Source organism: Amblyomma americanum, chromosome 11, assembly GCF_052857255.1.
Source record: "Amblyomma americanum isolate KBUSLIRL-KWMA chromosome 11, ASM5285725v1, whole genome shotgun sequence".
NCBI classification, from domain to species: Eukaryota; Metazoa; Arthropoda; class Arachnida; order Ixodida; family Ixodidae; genus Amblyomma; species Amblyomma americanum.
The window spans coordinates 97,655,263-97,673,795 of record NC_135507.1 but is presented as its reverse complement, the minus strand read 5'-3'; the positions used below and the strand labels follow the sequence as shown (position 1 = coordinate 97,673,795).

Here is an 18,533-nt window from a genome sequence, read left to right as displayed (position 1 = left end):
CACATGTTTGAGCATCATGAACACCGTCACACGAATGGACGGCATCGTGGCACTAGTGGTGATAAATACATTTATTTAGCGGTAGTTACAGGCGTCGTCCATGATGGACGGAGTCTTCACTACAATATCCCGATGGCTGACATGATCTGGCGCTCCAGCTCCATCAGCGATTCCTGGTAGCTCGTGTCCGGACATGTGTTGGGAGGCAGGGAGTGTGGTCGGGCCGGAAAGGGACGAGAAGTTCGGAGACGGGGTTACGATGAAGACACTGAAAACTTTACAGAACTCTTTACATTATACACAAGTAAGGAGAAACTGAGGGTCTCTCTCAGTAAGTAGGGAACATCTTAGCAGACGAGAGCTTCGGTGAGAGGGAGCTTCTTGGCTGTACTCGATGCCGAGTTTTAACGGGTTTTCATTCCCAGAAATCTCTCGATGGAGGCCGAGCCTGCCGAGGAAGGCTGTCCTAAAAAGTTCACTGTGGCACTCGTCACGCACACTCTCTCATTAGGGAACATGCCCACGTCACGTGTTGAGCTTGACGATGACCAGGATGCCATCTACGTCACGTAGACACCGGAAGGATCGCGAGTGGCGTTCCCACAGTCTGCAGGTGGTCACACGTGTGGCAGTTACGCTTCAGTGTAAGGCCACGATTGCAAGGCTAAGGCCACGCACAAGACCACGCTGGGGCACGGAGCAAGACTATATAGGAGGTGAAACTCCCGTCAGCGCGAGTGAGCGCAGACGACCAGATAAAGTCACAATTGTACGCGCCGGCGGGGTTGCATGCAGTTGCGACGCCATGCGGCGCCTCGTAGAAGCCGAAGCGCAAAAAAAATGCAGCGCCCGGGCAGGCGGCTCCGACGCGCGCTCAAAGCAGACGACACTAGTGTTTGCTTCAGCGGGCACGCCGTGACGTTGTATTTGAGTAGTTTCTTTCCAGGCCGCCAGGCGCCCCCAGCATAATAGTGGCGCGCGGGCTTGTGACCTTTTCTGGTCGCCGCAGACAGCTGAGTTCCCACTCCTCTATAGTCTGCCTCCGTGCGCGCGGTGTAGGGAAACCGCCCGCCGAAAACTGCTCTTTAGGCGACGGATGGCACTGCCAAACGCGGGGACTGGACCCAGCTGACACCCAGGTCCTCTCTTGAAGGTTGATTACGGCTGGCCTTGGCAATTCTCTTCGCCATGTAGATGAGGGTTCACTGGCAGAGCTGCTCTGGCTGCTTTCAGGGGAGGCTTGCTGTCACCGCCAGCCCGGACGAGAGTCCGCGTTTTAATCCACTTGGGCCGGAGGTCGTCATGGGCAAAGCACCGGACAGGGCTGCCTCTAAGGAGGACAATGGAGGGTGGGAGATAGGTTTAAATTTTCTGATGGGTTCAAGCACTCCCAGACGAACTGATAGAGTGTTGGGTTTAGATTGTGGCACTGCGGATATCATTCGAGGCATTGCGTGGGGAAGAAAAGGCTTATGTGAAAAGTGTCAGGGTACGTGATAGTCTGGAGCTTGCGCCAGGCGATGGCGTCGAGCTTTTGAAAATTAAAAATTGGTTTTTGATGAAACTAAATGGCGCAATAATTGTCTCGCGTCTCGGTGGACACCAGAACCATGCCCTAAGGGAAGAGATAAAGGATGGAGCGAAAGAAGAAAGGATGAAGGAGGTGCCGTAGTGGAGGGCTCCGGAACAAATTCGACCATTTGGGGATCTTCAACGTGCACTGGCATCGAAGAGCACACGGGTGCCTTTCGCGTTTCGCCCCAATCGAAACGCGGCCGCCGCGGCGGCTTCGAATCCGTGAACTCCGGCTCAGTAGCCGAGCGCCCTAACCGTTGAGCCACCGCAACCGGGTTGGCCTTATTGATGGTTTTTCGGGGTAATGGAAGCGCTCTTCTCTGTGTTTTGTATTACTCGGCTATGTTGGTGTAAGTGGTTCTGTGCTTGGAAGCCCCCAAGGGGTCTTGCGACGCCTCATCGTTTTCTTTGGCTGCAGTCCCGGCTAGGCCTAATGTTCTAGCCTCTTCCTCCGCTGGTGCCCTGAGGGTCAGACCTTGGGCGTGCGCGGGCGCGTTCATTGCCGGGGAGAGAGGCATGGCCTAAAGTGCCCAAACAATACGACTAAGAGGAAGGTTGCTGGCTTGACAGTACTGTAGAATGTGTCTTGATTGTGCTGATACCATGCCCGATGAGTATGCTCGGCGTGCTGCCCTGCGAATCGGTGACGACCGTTCCTATGGCATCGCTTTCATATCGTATTTCTTTCGCCACTTCAGTATCGTACTTATGGTGTAGGTATTTTACCGCGAGTGCAAGGGCAGACTCATCGCCGTCTTCGTCGAGGTAACACCTCTAATGAGGCGGTGATTTGAATTCTGCCTCTTGCGTCCGTTGCCACGATGTCCACTGCGGCTGTTCGCGCCGAGTATGTGCTCACGTCCGTACGCAAAACTTGAGGGTTTGCACGGAATTCCAGAGTGAGGGCCTGGACTCGCACGCACCGCGTGCATGGACATGTGCTCTGGGTGCACGTTTTTTTGGAACTGAAGCTACTTGCACTTTGGCCAGGATTGGAAGTGCCAGGACTACAGACTGTTGGGGTAAGGGGGTGTTTGGCACGGGGTGGCGTAGCCTGTTCAGAAGGGCTCGTCTAGTACCCGTGTTTCGGAGGCGAATCGGAGGTCCAACTTTCTTTGCTTGGATCAGTTCCTCCAACGAATTGTGTGCACCCGCCTGGAGAAGCCTTCGAGTGGGTGTGTACGAAGGGAGACCGAGTCCCGCCTTAACTGCTCCACGCAAAAGGACGTTGAGTCGCTCCATTTCGATCCGTGTAAAGCGATGATACGGGGTATAGAATAGTAATCGGCGACTATTAGTTCCTGGACACACGCAAAGCATCTTTTTCTTTTAGTTCGCCGCGCCTATTGGAGATACGTCGTATCAAATCCTTGATGTGATCTGCTTTAGCAGTACGTGCATTGGCTTCTAGGTAGTGGCCCAGGGCTTCCCACCTAAGGTAACTGGTTCATCTTCTAGGTGTCGTATGATTCCTCGTGGGGTACGGCCTATCAGCGCTCGTTTTGATCGGACGATGAGTAGGTCCGATTTTTCGGCAGCTCATTCGAATGCGTAGCCTCTCGCATAGCATTGGACTACGTCTATGGCTTCTTGTAATGCGCCTTGTATCTGCCCGTTGGAGGATTTTGTCGTCTATATGATTACGTGATCCGCGTAGAGGGTATGGTTTTTTCCGGGAATTTGATCGAGTAACAGAGGAGTGGGCCGAAAACAGACGGCGGAAAAAACTACGGCGGGCGCGATTCAGACATGTTCTCTATTATTCGAAGACAATTCCAACAACGGAAATCGTATTAGATTAGTTTAGAATATTTTGGGTGCGCAGTATTTGGTTTGTTGAGTGAATCGAATAGAATAAACTTATATCCAATTCGATACCATGTTTAGTTTTCCGCCGACATTTATTTAAAAAGCCGTGAAAGGCAAGATATGTCTTGTATTTTATGGTGTGTTGTATAGCACGACGAGATTAGTTCGAAGGTAGTATATAGTTTAGCGAAGTTTAGTAATAACAATTATAATACAGAAGGAATTTTTATGCTTGGTTCTAGGGCACAAAATATACAGCGCTATTCAAGGAAACCATCACCGTACAGCCGAAACGAGCTTTTCTTTAATTACTAAAATGACAGGGCAGTCCCTGATGTCGAAAGTGCAATTTTGTTCTCAATGCAACCCGATTCCAGAACAGACGGTTATAAGTTCCGGCAGTCACATAGCTCGACTTGAAGCCGTGGGGCTCTCCGTTCTTATGAAGTGCACCCATGTTCTAATTTTTGAGAAACGCCCACCTCACTCGTAGCGTTCCTCGTTGGTCGCTCCGGCTGGGCCACTTGAAACGGCGTAGTCGTGCAGACGCATGCTACATGTGGCTTCCAATCCACTCCTCATGATGCGAGACGACAGCAACGGATGCCAGTCTCCCTTGTCGCTTGCTTATAGTAGGCCGTTCCTATGCATTTTCATCTGTAGTGCAATTCCACTAAACACTACGCCAGTCACGTAATTCGTTACCCTTTAGGAAATACAGCAGCATTTCTTTGACGCTGCAACTTTGTGCTCAAAGCATCGTCTCCCATTCTTAAGTTGAAGATTAGTCTTCGGCGGCGTAGAGACGAAAGGCGCATGTCGGCCCAACGTCCAAGGAATCCTGCTTCATTTTTTTGGTGATTAAACGCGGTGCCCCGAAGTGAAGCGCGACTCTACAATTTCCTGCGCATCCTGCGCGTTAGTTTCGGTATAAGTTTCTTCCATGATTCCACGGTCGCAAACTCGCGCAATAATTGCTTCGCCTGAGATTATATTGCCTGCAATTCCGCCGTGTAATATGCTCTCGAAACAAAATTTTTAATATTAATTGGTTAATAATAGTTACGTATAATTTTAAGCAGCTACTATCATAGACATAATGTCCATTATGTACAATCCACTTGCACAGACGCATTGTTGCCTTTTAAACGAATTTGCAAAGAAATCTGTATTAATTAAAGAAGAAAATGCTAGCTATACTGAATATAGAGGTATTCATGTTTCTGAACTACTTCTGCAGGTTAGAAATATAAAGAATTTTTGTTCAGTGTGCTGAGATATCCACCGCCATTTTTTTTTTCAAATCGCTCCTTACAATTAGACATGGATCTTGCTGAAAATCATCGCAAAATTTCCTTCTTTTCATGCGAATCAGCCGCATGAAGTACCTACCATACTGTGCGTGGTATTCACTTGCTCCATATGCACCTCGAATTCGTGGCATGCTTATTATTTTATTCGCCACATTCGCGATTGCAAAAAACAAGCCTGCAAGCTTCACAATATCTATGCTATGAAAGAGCATCCCGGTTTTTCACGACAGCTGCTAACTTGCGATAGCGGCGAGCATTTCGACATCTGCAGTGTGTAGGATGAGGATGAACGACGTATTCTCCAATGTTATACATGACAAAAGGCTTGGGCTCTCTTTGTGAGCGCCATATTTGTATAAATATTTCTTGTTTTCCAGCAGACGCCCTGAATACCACGTGAGAATAGAAACCCTCTTGTTTCAGCCTAAACGAATGGTCCATCCCCGAGAGTAGCCACATCCCGGTTTACATTGCTTTATACGCGAGCGCAACTTCGACCCGCAACTGCAACTACCTGCAAGTAAAGCCACTCGCCGACCGCTCTCGCTTCAATGCGACTCTCTTGCGGCGCCTCCGTCTGGGAGGCGCTTTAGCAAATGCACTGCTCCACCTAACTGGAATGGCAGACCCTACAAATAATGAGAGTTTGGGCGCAATGGTACCATTAAGCACCCACTCCGTCACTGTATCTGCTATGACAGTAAACAACTGCTTTCAGAGGCAGCAGTCCGCGGCTTGAATTCACGTACTGCGCAATTATACTAAGCTGGACGAGCTGCACAGGATGCATCTTGGAAAATTCAGTGCAACAAAGGGACGAGTACAATGGAAGAAAACACGGAAGAAGGAAGGAGTACAAAGGAAGAAGTCGTCTTCCTTTTTACTCTTTCCTTTTTTGCGCTTAATTTTCTAAGATGAATTGACGTAGCCTAGGAGTAAGGCCAAGATTTTGGAACTTTGGTCAGAACCTTCGCCGGCCAGGAAAGCCATCAGGGTGTTCCCGAAAAGTTGAGACGTCCTCGAGAGTCAGGCTTTAGACTCACTGAGGCCGCTTTTTGATCAAATGTTTATGGGAATCCCCAAGGTGGAGCAAATTTGTAATAAGGGAGCAAATAATCACTGGCATCCACCCAAGTGCAGCAAACCAATGAATAGCTGATGGACTGCGAACCAGTGGGCAACAACGACACGCTTCATGATGTGAACTGAACTTGCAATCTCATTTACGTTTTCGCTTCATTCATAACTCCTTCTTGGATCGGGTAGCCAAACGCTCACTGCCTGGTTAACCTCTCTGCATTTCCTTTGTTTCTGTCTTGCTGTCTATGCCACTTGTACAGAATTATCATTCGATGGCAGATGACCCCAGAAGTTTTCAGTAACGACATACTAAGGCAGTAATTACCCTGAAGAGCCTCCTCTGCAGCCATCGCTATGAACGCAGATTGCGCTGCACACCGACTCACGCAAAAAAGGCAAAGTATTGAATATCCATGTCAAGCGTTCCGCTATGTTGGGTGGCATATGAAGTGTTGGATTGGCCCTATGTGGCCAATCAGAAAATGAATCTTTTGTGAAACGCCGCAGAAACAAAGCCGCAAAGGCGCAGTCGATTCATTGCAAACATTATAGACTGGCCATGGTGCCAAAGGTTGTGGTGTCATAAACAATGCCCACTTCCGGTACACTCACCTCCGACTTTGTGCACATCAAAGACACCTCACCACTTTCACCTGCGTGGAGAAAAGAAAACGCCACAGGATATTTTCGCATTTTAGTGTAAAATCCATTCCTCAAAGGGTACGGCACCAGCACAATTAAAAACCGATTTAAAAGAACTGTCATATTTCAGTTCTCCAACGCGACAAAACATTAACGCTAGTTCCACCGCAGTTCCCGATCACTTGAGCAGTTCTGCTGGATCTTGGCAGCCAGTTCTACAACAGTTCCACTGGATGCAGGTAAGGCCAGGCCTACTTGGAATGCGATTTCACTTTGCGACCATAGTTCTATTGGATTCTTTCGCAGAAGAGCATATTCTCGAGAAAGGCCACTCTCCGGCCTAGCTGGTACGAGAGCCCAACATCAGCGCAACATGTGGCCCAACATCAGATCTTTTAGAACGCGTACAAAACCGTGTAGCCCGCTTTGTCGCCAATGTCTACAATTTTCAGATTATATTTTACACAATGAAGCAATCTTTTGGTAGAGAACTTCCTGGTACAAGGCGCCTGCGCAATAAATTGTAAATGTTCTACCGAATCTATTTCGATAAAACCGGGATTGAAAAAGCTCTTTATGTTCTCCTGCCGCATCTTGTATCTGCACGTTGTGATCCTGCTATTGAGGTACCAGAAATCTTATGTCGAGCTAACGCTTATCAGGATTCTTTTTTTCCATATGTCATACCTATAAACGAGCTGTCTGATAACATGGTTGACTACACATCACCGGAAGCGTTTCACGCATTTATTCATTAATTGGATTTATCCTAAAACAGCATAATTCAAAGTACGCGGGTGTGTGTGTGTTTTTTTTATCTGTATGGCTGTTCCATGGAGCGTTTGATTAGTCCAATCATCTGACTGTGGCACTTGTGATTCCTGGTTTTGTTGTACGTCCCCCTGCAATAATGACTTCGGGCGCTGCAGGAATCCTTGAATAAAGAATAAAAAGCAAAGGAAAAAATCCACACCACTCTAACTCGCGAAAATAAACTACGCAGCACAAATTTAGGTGACAATGGCATTCGAATCCAAGCTGCTTGGCAGCTGGGCAGAAGCTCTAACCACTCGATCACTGCCGCAAGTTTTGTAGCGATAGCTACATTGCGGTAGCATTTCGAGCCTTGTGGCTGCGCCGCCACACTGTCACGTGGTGCCGAGCAGCTGCCAGCGGCACGGTGCCGTGGCCGATCACGTGGTGCGTCACGTGGTTGGTCACGTGACCAAGTTGCACTCGGCCAGCTGCAGCTATCGCGTCACTACAGGTTTAACCAAGGCTAAACCACCGCCAATTTTGTTGCAGTTGATGTTTCTATGTAATATTTCGTCTACCTAATAATGAATTGCTGGCAACGATGTTTTACAAATGCTCCCTTTCATAATTCATGAAGACATAAAAAAATATGTGGGCCTAACCATTGAGCCTCCGTGGACATGTCTAGCCGCCGCCACGGTGGTTCAGTAACGCTCGGGTACTGACGCTGAGTTACCGGGTTCGAACTCGGCCGCTGCGGTTGCGTTTCGATGGAGGCGAAACGGTAAGGCGCCCGTGTGCTGTGCGATGTCAGTGCACGTTAAACATCCTGAAGCAATTATTCCGGAGTGGTCTACTACGGCACCTTTTTTCTCTCTTTCATTCTCACCTTCTCTTTATCTCTTACGGTGCGATTCGGGTGTCCACCGAGATGTGAGACAGTTACTGTGTCATTTCTCTTCCTTAGAAACCAATTTATTAAGCTTTCAGGCTGTACGAAACAATCAGCGAAAGCTCGTAGCATTAGCGGCTTAGAGGTGTGTAGCTGTAGCCTCGTTTTGGCATTTCATAGAAGACTGTCCGGTTGGGCGTTTCTATGCTAACTTGCGCTCTCTGCCTCCTTCTGCTTGTCGTCCCGTTTTTTTTTGGGGGGGGGGGGGGGTTGGAGGAAATGGCGCACTCTCTGTCTCACCTATCGGCGGACACCTGAACTGCGCGGTAATAATAATTAATAATTGGTTTTTTGGGGGAAAGGAAAAGGCGCAGTATCTGTCTCATATATCGTTGGACACCTGAACCGCGCCGTAAGGGAAGGGATAAAGGAGGGAGTGAGAGAAGAAAGGAAGAAGAGGTGCCGTAGTGGAGGGCTCCGGAATAATTTCGACCACCTGGGGATCTTTAACTTGCGCTGATATCGCACAGCACACGGGCGCCTTAGCGTTTTTCCTCCATAAAAACGCTGCCGCCGCGGTCGGGTTCCCGCGCGGTAAGGGAAGAGAAGGGATAAAGGAGGGAGTAAACGAAGAAAGCAAGAAAGAGGTGCCGTAGTGGAGGGCGGGTGATTGCAGTCTTGGTTCGACGACGTTGTTTGTACATTTCATAGATTCGAGGGACCGTTTGGACGAACAAAATAAGGCTGTCCAATTCAGACCTTATGCGAAGTCGGGACCATCCCGGTACCCCCTTATGCACATTGCTCGGCTACTGATCCGGAGTTCCCGGCTCGAACCCGAGCGCAGCGGCTGCGTTTAGATGGAGGCGAAACGCTAAGGCGCCCGTGTGCTGTGTGCGATGTCAGTGCACGCTAAAGATTCCCAGGTGGTCGAAGTTATTCCGGAGCCCTCCACTGCGGCACCTCGTTCTTCCTTCTTTTTTCACTGCCTCCTTTATCCCTCCTTTACGGCACAGTTCAGGTGTCCGCCGATACGTGAGACAGATACTGCGCCATTTCATTTCTTTAAATTTAAATTGGTTTTTGAGGAAAGGAAATGGAGCAGGATCTGTCTCTCATATCGGCGGACATCTGAACCGCGCCGTAAGCGAAGGGTTAAAGGAGGGATTGAAAGAAGAAATAGGTGCCGTTGTGGAGGGCTCCGGAATAGTTTCGACCACCTGGGGATCTTTAACGTGCATTGACATTGCACAGCACATGGGCGCCTTAGCGTTTCGCCTGCATCGAAATGCAGCCGCCGCGGTCGGGTTCGAACCCGGGAACTCCGGATCAGTAGCTGAGCGCCCTAGCCACTGAGCCACCGCGGCGGGTCTATTTCGTCCCCCCCCCCCCTCAAAAAAAAAAACAATTTCCAATTTCCTTCTGCTCCCACCCCGAAAACCATTATTACCCGCTTCCTCCTATCATGTCCGGCCTCCCCTCCCCCGCCGGGCCTGTACCTCTCTGAACCTGTGAGGACTGGGAGGCCTCACTGCGGTCAGCGGACTTGGTCAGACAGACGATCGTCGGCAGCTGGGCCAGATACGTCATGGAGCAACACCGCATGAACGTTTAGACCGTGAGTGGGGCCGTGCGCAGACCCAAGGGGCCTGGTGGCTTCGAATACCCTTGAAGAGTAAAGCCTACCGCCAGTACCTCTGAGAATTGAAAACTGAAAATTTATTTAGGGGGAAAGGAAATGGAGCAGTATGTGTCTCACATGTCTCGGTGGACACCTGAACCGCGCAGTAAGGGAAGGAATAAAGGAGGGAGTGAAAGAATAAAGGAAGAAAGAGGTGCCGTTTGGCATAATTTCGACCACCAGGGCATTTTTAACGTGCACTGACCATTTTAACGTGCACAGCACACGGGCGCCTTTTGCGTTTCGCCTCCATCCAAACGTGGCCGCCGCGCTTCGTTTGGGCCAGATATACTTTTTGGAGACATGTGCGAAGTTAAACAGACTCCATGAGGATGTATGCATGCATGATGACATATTGCAGCAAACGCTAGACCACTTGTAAATGACGCCAGAGTAATGACGCCGCTGATCGAGCGCTCTAGACAGGAGTGTGGACGTCTTTAGTCCTCACGATGATGATGATGATGATGATAGATTTTTATGGCGCAAGGCCGTCTGCGGCCAAAGAGCGCCATGGCACAATGTTCTTTCTTCTACTCGAAGTGGGTTCTAAGACCCATTTCCCAAGAACGTCGCCCTACAGAAGCCGAGTACCAGGCAGGGGAAAGCTTAAACCCATTGTATCACCGGTGGGTACACGGCGGCACTGGGAATCGAACCCCGCACCTCCTGCATGCGAGGCGGATGCTCATCCACTTGACCACTTCTGTGGTTGTAGTCCGCACGAGCTGCTGAAAGTTATCCTATACTGGTCGCGCCTGACGATCATATGAAAATATGCGCAAATAAACAGGTACATTTTTGATGAAGTGTCGTCCTCTCCTCTCGACAGAACGTCTCGCAAGTTCACCGAACCAACGAAGGACAACACCCCAACCACAAACATAACTAGTCACTCCTTTCCCTGGTCAACCTCTGGGGAAAACGCTTGATGTGCGAAAATTAGGTTCTTTGGACGATATCAGTAACTGAAATCATACTATATCCAATAAGCAACAAAGAATTGCTGTTTCATCCGTAGACATTACGCCTTAAAATCAAGTGTCGGAGAATCGAGCTTAACCTGTAAAGCAGAAACTTAGTAAACATGTTAGCTACACGCCACGCATTACGTTCATACCAAGCAATGCAAAAGCGGAACACCAATTGGTTGTTATTTACAATACTAAACCTTCTTGATGTCAAAGACATCATATAAAGCTGCATCGCTTCAAAGCAACAACTTATTATTCTCCGCCGAGCAAACACGTTGCCCCCCCTCCCTCCCCCTCTACCCTCGCTTCTTGAGTGAACCCATTGCGCAGAACAATCAGTAGACAAAAATTCGGAGAGATCAATTCATCCACAGAATTTAGCCGGCTAGACATCCATACCCGAGTTCCGAGTTTTTGCAGAAAAATATACGGTGTTGGAACCATTAAAGGCATAATTCAGACTTCAAAAAGGATCCCGCCGTTCTGCCCGTTACATTAATGCTCAATCCTCTTACTCGCGACCTTACACACCGGGAATCAATAATTATATACTTTGTGGCCAAAGGAACGGCGATAAGCACAGCGTTGATGCATCCTCTGTCTCCCCAGAAGCAATTTTACATGCAGCTGTGAGGGTAAACCGCCCATCGGTTCAGTTGGTACGCACGAAACAGCAGTCGGTGTCCCCGCGTAACACTGACATATGACGCGTAAAGAGCCCGTCGTCCTCGGCACGTGTGCTATTTTTTCATCAGCACTTTCTCCACAAACGATGTCACGACTCCCTATAGAATTTTGTTCGTTTTCAGCCGAAGGCCGCAGGTATGTCGCAGAGAGGTTCCTCTTTTTTTTCCACTGTATGTTTTGGTTTTTTATGAGCTCGAACTGTGCCCTGACCTTTGCAAGGCTGTCTTTACAACAGGTGTTTTCAACCGGAACTCCAACCAGATGTAAAATTGTGCATTCTGAGACTAACAACAACCTCTGGCCACGCTGTCTCTGTTCGCTGTCCACAAAAACAGAGTGCACGGTACAAACAGCTTACCAGTTTCTTTCTGGGGGCCACCGCACCATTGCATAATCATATACGCTCGTCGGCAGTGCATAAAATGTTCTACCAACCGCGTTCATTAAAGATGCTACCCGACCCCTTACAGACACGTATTTTATGCTTAAATTGAAAGGGCATTAAGCTTGTGGGATACCAAATTTTGAAAATAAATTGATCCATTCATTACTTTTTATTCAGCTCGTGTAAGAAATGTTAAGTTACGTTTCAAACGGAAATATATTTCAATAAATTTTCAATGCATGTTCAATATATCCTGTTATTAAGCGTTGCCAATACCACAGTAATGTAATATTATTTCTTGGGGTAATAAGTGACAAAGGACCCTACATGTCACTTCCACTAACTTACTACGACCCCGACCTCGTCGGTATGCACGTATCAGATAACGTATTCACCTTTTATTGCGATTGTGAAATTAACTTGCGATGAGGCATAAGGAGAGAAGCGATTTCTCTCATGATTGCTGGGAACCTTGTTTCTCTTTTCTAGCAATAGTTCATTGAAAGATGCACTGCAATGTGTTTTACCTGAAAGCTCCACGCCCATGTGCAAAAAACTGGAGGGGACGCGCAAGTTTCGCCTTAAGGGTTTGATGCTATAGACTAAAAGGGTTAATGCCGATATATGCGGAGTTGGTCATTCTCTACATTACATTTATAGATCCTTGGTAGTGTTCATACCACTCCTGGCGCAGTGGTACAGAAGTTAAGCGATGCGCCAATGCTCCGGCAGGAAGCTGTTACAAACACAGCCACCACTGGGGCTTAAGAGACCGAGATTACTCTTCCCGACCAACCTCTCGCGACCGGTCATTAATTGAACTGTCACCTGCCATGGTTAGCAGTTTACTCAATATCCAGTGGGCAGATTGTGGTGACGTCAGAAGGTCACATTCCCTAGGGGGCCCCCCTGCTACCTAGATTGCTTTTCTCGGGATTTTTTATGGACTTTTCACTGATAGCAAATGGCGTCGACGAAATCTCCAGGTTTTCTGTTACGAGGGATCCTTAACGCTGTTGCGTTAAAATATTTCCAACGAGTAGGCCAAAGCTGTAAGGCATAGTACATCTGCGCCATTATAGAGAAACCAAGGGGGAGAAAAAAAAAGTCAGTTGATTTAGCCTGGTTAGGCCAAATGCGAAGTAGTCACGAGCACTTCAGTTTTCACTTCGATTTTAACACGGATTAATGCCCATTTATGCAGAATTGGTCATTCTTCACTTTATATTCATAGATCGCGGCGAGTTCTCTTGCCACTACTAGCGCAGCGTTTAAGGAATGCGCCATTCCGCTGGCAGGTGGCTGTTTCCATAACAGTTACTGGTAGAGATTGTGCGACTAAAGATTCCTGCATCCCTGAAAAAAGCACTACGCCCTGAAGAGGTTGATGCAATCCATCGCGTATCGACAACAGACAAAGACAAACCGAATATCATTGTCCAGTTTGTTTCGAGGACAACTGGAGATAGTGTATTGCAAAGGGCACGGAAACAGAGGCTGACAGCAGTTTCAAAGGGATTCACCTCTTGTGAACCAATTATGTGAACGAACAAACGAAAACAAAATTCTTCTGGTAAAGGCAGTGTAGCCCAACCGTGACCGCAAGTGGAAATTTGCCTGGGTATCCCAAGGGAACATCATAATGACGAGTACCAAAACTCCTCGGCCGCTGCATATTACCATCGAATAGGATCTAGCCATAGTTGGCTAACAGTGTATGACTTCTTAGAACTTTAATGTACCTGACACCTAGCTTTCGATGGCATGTTCAAATTTCATTTCATTTCATTTCATTTATTCATACTGTCAGCCCTGGGCGGGCTATTACAGGAGTGGAAATCAAACTTGAAACAGAAAAAGAACACATTAAACAAACACTGAGATCAACACTAAATTTCATACATAATTGTGTTTGCCACTTGAACAAAACGAAAACATTGTCATAGAAATCAAGCAGAACATAAAATATTGTGCAGTTTATCTAAAAATTCGCTTAGTGATTGTGACGTGACAACGGAGTTTGGTAACATATTCCATTCCTTAATGGCTCTAGGGAAAAAACTAAATTTAAAGCAATCATTTCTGACAGGCGGCATTGGGATGTACAAACTGTGACGATGGCGTGATGTTTCCCCTGTTTTAATTTCAAAGTATTTTGTTTGATCGATTTTCAAGTAGTGGTTAGCGATCTGGAAAAGAAACTTGAGTCTGTCGCATTTGGTTCTAATGTCAAGTGTTTGCAAATCAGCAGATTTACACAAAGAAGTTGGAGAATCAGAATAACGATACCTATTAAATATAAACCTTGCTCCGAGACGCTGGATTCTTTCCAGCTTAGAACAGTTGGAAGCAGTGTACGGGTCCCAGACAACTTTTGCATATTCGAGGATAGGCCTAACTAGGCTTTTGAAAACCAGACTTTTTATTTCAGGAGTTGCACTGCACATATTGCGTCTCAAGCTCCAGAGTGCCTTGGAAGCCTTAGTACATACATTATCTATGTGTGAATTCCAGCGTAAGTCAGATGTGAGTGTTACTCCAAGGTATTTAAAATTACTTACTCTAGTTAGTAATCTACCATTAATGCTGTAACTGTAATCAAGGACAGTTTTCTTTCTTGTAATGGTCATAAAAACTGTTTTGTTTGAATTTAATACCATCTGCCACACCTTACACCATTCATGTATTTTCTGCAAGTTTTGATTGAGTTCTGCCTGATCTTCTGGAGTATTAATTTGTTTATAAACGATGCAGTCATCTGCATACAGTCTAACTGGAACGCTCAAACCAACAGGCAAGTCGTTGATGAAGATCAAAAACAAGAGAGGGCCCAGAACGCTGCCCTGGGGAACACCGGAATCGACTGGCATGATGTTGGATTTATACTCTTGAACCTGAACATACTGTACTCTAGACGAAAGATATGACCTGAACCACTTAGTTATAGTTTCATTTTTAAATATGGCACTGATTTTTAGTAATAGCTTAGGGTGCGAAACCTTATCAAACGCCTTTGCAAAGTCCAAAATTATGATGTCTGTTTGCATGCGGGAATTAATTGACTGAGAAAGATCATGTACAGTTTCCGTGAGTTGTGTGATGGTAGAAAGCCCCTTGCGGAAGCCATGCTGGTTTACAAATAGGTGATTGTTACTCTCAAGAAAAGTTGATAAGTGAGCGTACATAATATGTTCGAGTAACTTGGAACACGTGCCAATGAGGGAAATAGGTCTATAATTTTCAACGTTAGAAGTGGGACCATTTTTATGCACAGGCACTATTTTCGCACATTTCCAGGCGATGGGAACACAACTACTGTCGATAGACGATTGAAAGATTTTGGTAAGAAATTTAGAATTCCACTCTGCATATCTATATAAGAATTCATTCGGGATACCGTCCGGTCCTGAGTTCTTTTTAGTGTTGATATTCAAAAGGAGTTTCAGAACTCCTTCTTCACTTATTTCTAAATCGGGTATAGGAGGGCAACCTGGAGGCTCAAAAAACGGTGATTCGCCGTCATCTTCAGTGAAAACAGATGCAAAAAATGAATTAAAACTTTCAGCCCTCTGGGGGCTCTCTTCTTCATTAGAATGGGGAGTTTTACCGCCGCCATTTATATATCGCCAGAACTTACTGGGCGCTTCAGTAAGAAATCTGGTGAGAGTCTGACTGTAAAAGGTATTTTTACTTTCTTTGATGAGTCGCTTTAACTCTTGGCTCATACGACATATGGAGGTTTTTAATTCAGGGCTTGGGTATTGTGAGCATCTTTTTCGTTTCCTTTTGAGCTGTCGTTTTTTGTGAATAATGTCTCTATTAATCCAAGGATGCTTCCTTTTTGTTATTTTCGTGGTTTTAGGAATGAACATCTCAATTGCTTTCGCTGTCATGTTTGCAAAAAAATCCCACAACTTATCTGTGCCAAGTCCGTCTTGATATAAACACATGAATTCATCAAACGAGATCTCAAGGTAGTCCAGTAATCCGACATCATCGGCAGCCGCAAAATTCAAAACAGTCTTTCTGCAAGATTTGTGACATATTTCGTGAGTCATATTGAGCGACATAATCACCATTTTATGGTCAGACAATCCTTCTTCAACATCACAACTCAGCAAAAACTCTAGTAGACCAGATGACAAAAAGACAAGGTCTAGTATCGAGGATGTTGTCGTACATACTCTCGTACTCTTTTCAACAATCTGAGTCAAACCATAGCAATAGGCGAGTTCGATCAGATGTTCACTGCTAGCTGTATCAACTCTGCCGGGAGAAAGCGACATCCAATCAATTCCTGGCAAATTAAAATCACCTGTCAGCATAATATTGTCACCAAAGTGTACATTTAGGTCCAGTAACCTTTTTAGGTTATCAAGCACGTCTATGGTTGAACTGGGAGCTCTGTAGAAAGCACCCACTAAGACAGTACGACCATTCAGTCTGGTTTTAATCCATGCAGTTTCTAAATCATCAAACCCTTCTATAACTGAGAATACTAGATTACTCTTAACCAGTATTGCAACACCGCCACCCCTCCTTTCACGGTCTTTTCGTACTATGGAGTAGTTTGGGGGAGCAACTTCACAGTCTTTAATATCTTTATGTAGCCATGTCTCTGTGATTACCATAATATCGGGTTCATGTTCAAGGCATATACTTTCTATGGCGTCAACCTTGTTAAGCATGCTCCTAGCGTTCACATTTATAATTTTAAAGCAGACCGTCTTATGATTGTTTAGTCACTCATTGCTAGTGCTAGTGGCAACCTGGCATTTGAACCGCTGCTTGGTCTCCTCGTTCCATGCGTATAAGGTATTCTTGACTTTTAACTTATCAAAAATTAACTTAGCTTTCACGCCGTTCTTTCGTTCATCGGCACAGGAGTTCCAAAGATTTTTTCGTATTTCCACAACCCTTTTAGAAAAATCTTCATTTACACTAAATTGAGTGCCTTTTAGGTTGAAACAGTTACTCATTATTTTCATCTTATCCCTAAAGTCAGTAAGTTTAATAATAATCGGACGGTCTCTACCTGGTTCCCTCTTTCCAAGTCGGTGAATCCTTTCAATAGTGTCCACCCTTTGTTTCAGAATTTTATCAAAGATGTCATTGTTTACTTTCTGTAGTAGGTCCTCTTCACTCTCTGATTCCTCCTCCTTGACTCCGCGTACAATCAAGTTATTGCGCCGCGAGCGGTTTTCCAACTCATCAAGTTTTCTCGAAACTGTAGTCATTTCTATTTCACATCTTTCAGCAAAAGTTTCTAGTTTCGAAAGCCTATCCCGAGACTCGTCAAAGGTTTGTAGCTTTTGTTCTATAGCAGACAGCCTGGATTGCATGTCTAGAATTCTTGCTTCAGACGATGTTTGGTTTTCCTGTATTTCGCTTAATTTGCTGAGGATTTCAGTTTGAGAAGCAATTACTTGTTGAATCATTTCCATTGTATCCGGGCCAGGATTTTCCTCAACATCGCCGGATAACTTCAGCAACAGGCCTACAATTGAGATACAATCACTAAAGCAAACCAGCAATATGCGTGGACACGGCAACACGATCAAAAAAAGGCAGTTGCTACGGCAGCAATATTTTCGTCCACCAACCTGCACAAATAGTGGCACATCAGTTGACATTGTCACCACGGGGTTGCCGTGTCCACTGCTGATGGAAGGCGCAGGCGTTCCTTTTATAGGCAAAATCCGGGCTGGAAGTGTGGATGACGTCGCTGTGCTCGAAGAGGGTGCGCAGAAGGTAGTATCCACGTGCCACGACAGCAGCTCGCAGTGTGAAAAATGTACGCCCCCCGCGCACGGCAGTCGAAAGGCATCGGCAGAAGCTGGGTGACGATTGAAGCCGCTGTCTGCGCTTACTGCACGGCCCAAGGCGATGGAAAAGAATCCGGTAAGTACCTGCACAAATAGTGGCACATCAGTTGACATTGTCACCACGGGGTTGCCGTGTCCACTGCTGATGGAAGGCGCAGGCGTTCCTTTTATAGGCAAAATCCGGGCTGGAAGTGTGGATGACGTCGCTGTGCTCGAAGAGGGTGCGCAGAAGGTAGTATCCACGTGCCACGACAGCAGCTCGCAGTGTGAAAAATGTACGCCCCCCGCGCACGGCAGTCGAAAGGCATTGGCAGAAGCTGGGTGACGATTGAAGCCGCTGTCTGCGCTTACTGCACGGCCCAAGGCGATGGAAAAGAATCCGGTAAGTACCTGCACAAATAGTGGCACATCAGTTGACATTGTCACCACGGGGTTGCCGTGTCCACTGACGGGTGTTTATCTGTACTGCATTTTCAACATCTGGAGTTTACAAAAAAAACGAGGACGTCTTACTGACGCTCCTGTCGGATCACAGCTTCGCATATGATATAATTGCCCTATCCAAGGCATACCTAAAACAAGAGCACATTTGTATTCAAGGATTTAACCTAGTCTTCTGCTGTAGAAGTGTCAGATCCCGTGGTAGAAATGTGTTGCCTTCCTTGTGAGGTCTTCGTTCCGAATCGTTGTTCACAATGACAATTCCCTCAATAATCAGGTCATAGAATCTTTTTTCATCACACTACCCTCTGGTATAACGGCTGGTGCTGTGTACAGGCGCCCGCAACACAAATGTGTAAAAATCTTTACACGAAAAGGAAAACATTCTCGCTACTCTGAACCACGGAGAAAGATTATAAGGAGTGGAAACTCCGCCGTCTGCGGCGACCACAAAAGGTCACAAGCCCGCGGCG

At 46.6% G+C, this 18,533-nt stretch overlaps 1 protein-coding gene and 1 pseudogene across 2 annotated transcripts in view; both read right to left on the bottom strand.

The window, feature by feature from the left end:
• The window catches only part of LOC144111480 (solute carrier family 4 member 11-like), a 78,550-nt pseudogene that overhangs the window by 33,312 nt on the left and 26,705 nt on the right, over positions 1–18,533 (bottom strand). The window contains exon 2 of the transcript XR_013310059.1: positions 6,390–6,430. The product of XR_013310059.1 is annotated as a solute carrier family 4 member 11-like (transcript). The remainder of the gene's footprint in view (positions 1–6,389; positions 6,431–18,533) is intronic.
• On the bottom strand, positions 16,309–17,920 carry LOC144109445 (uncharacterized). Its single transcript, XM_077642238.1, has one exon. It carries the CDS (start codon positions 17,731–17,733, stop codon positions 16,537–16,539), a length of 1,197 nt encoding a protein of 398 aa, XP_077498364.1. The 5' UTR covers positions 17,734–17,920; the 3' UTR covers positions 16,309–16,536.

Excerpts from the sequence above, each read along its gene's own strand:
- LOC144109445 (XM_077642238.1), bottom strand. The coding sequence starts at position 17,733 with ATGTCAACTGATGTGCCACTATTTGTGCAGGTACTTACCGGATTCTTT.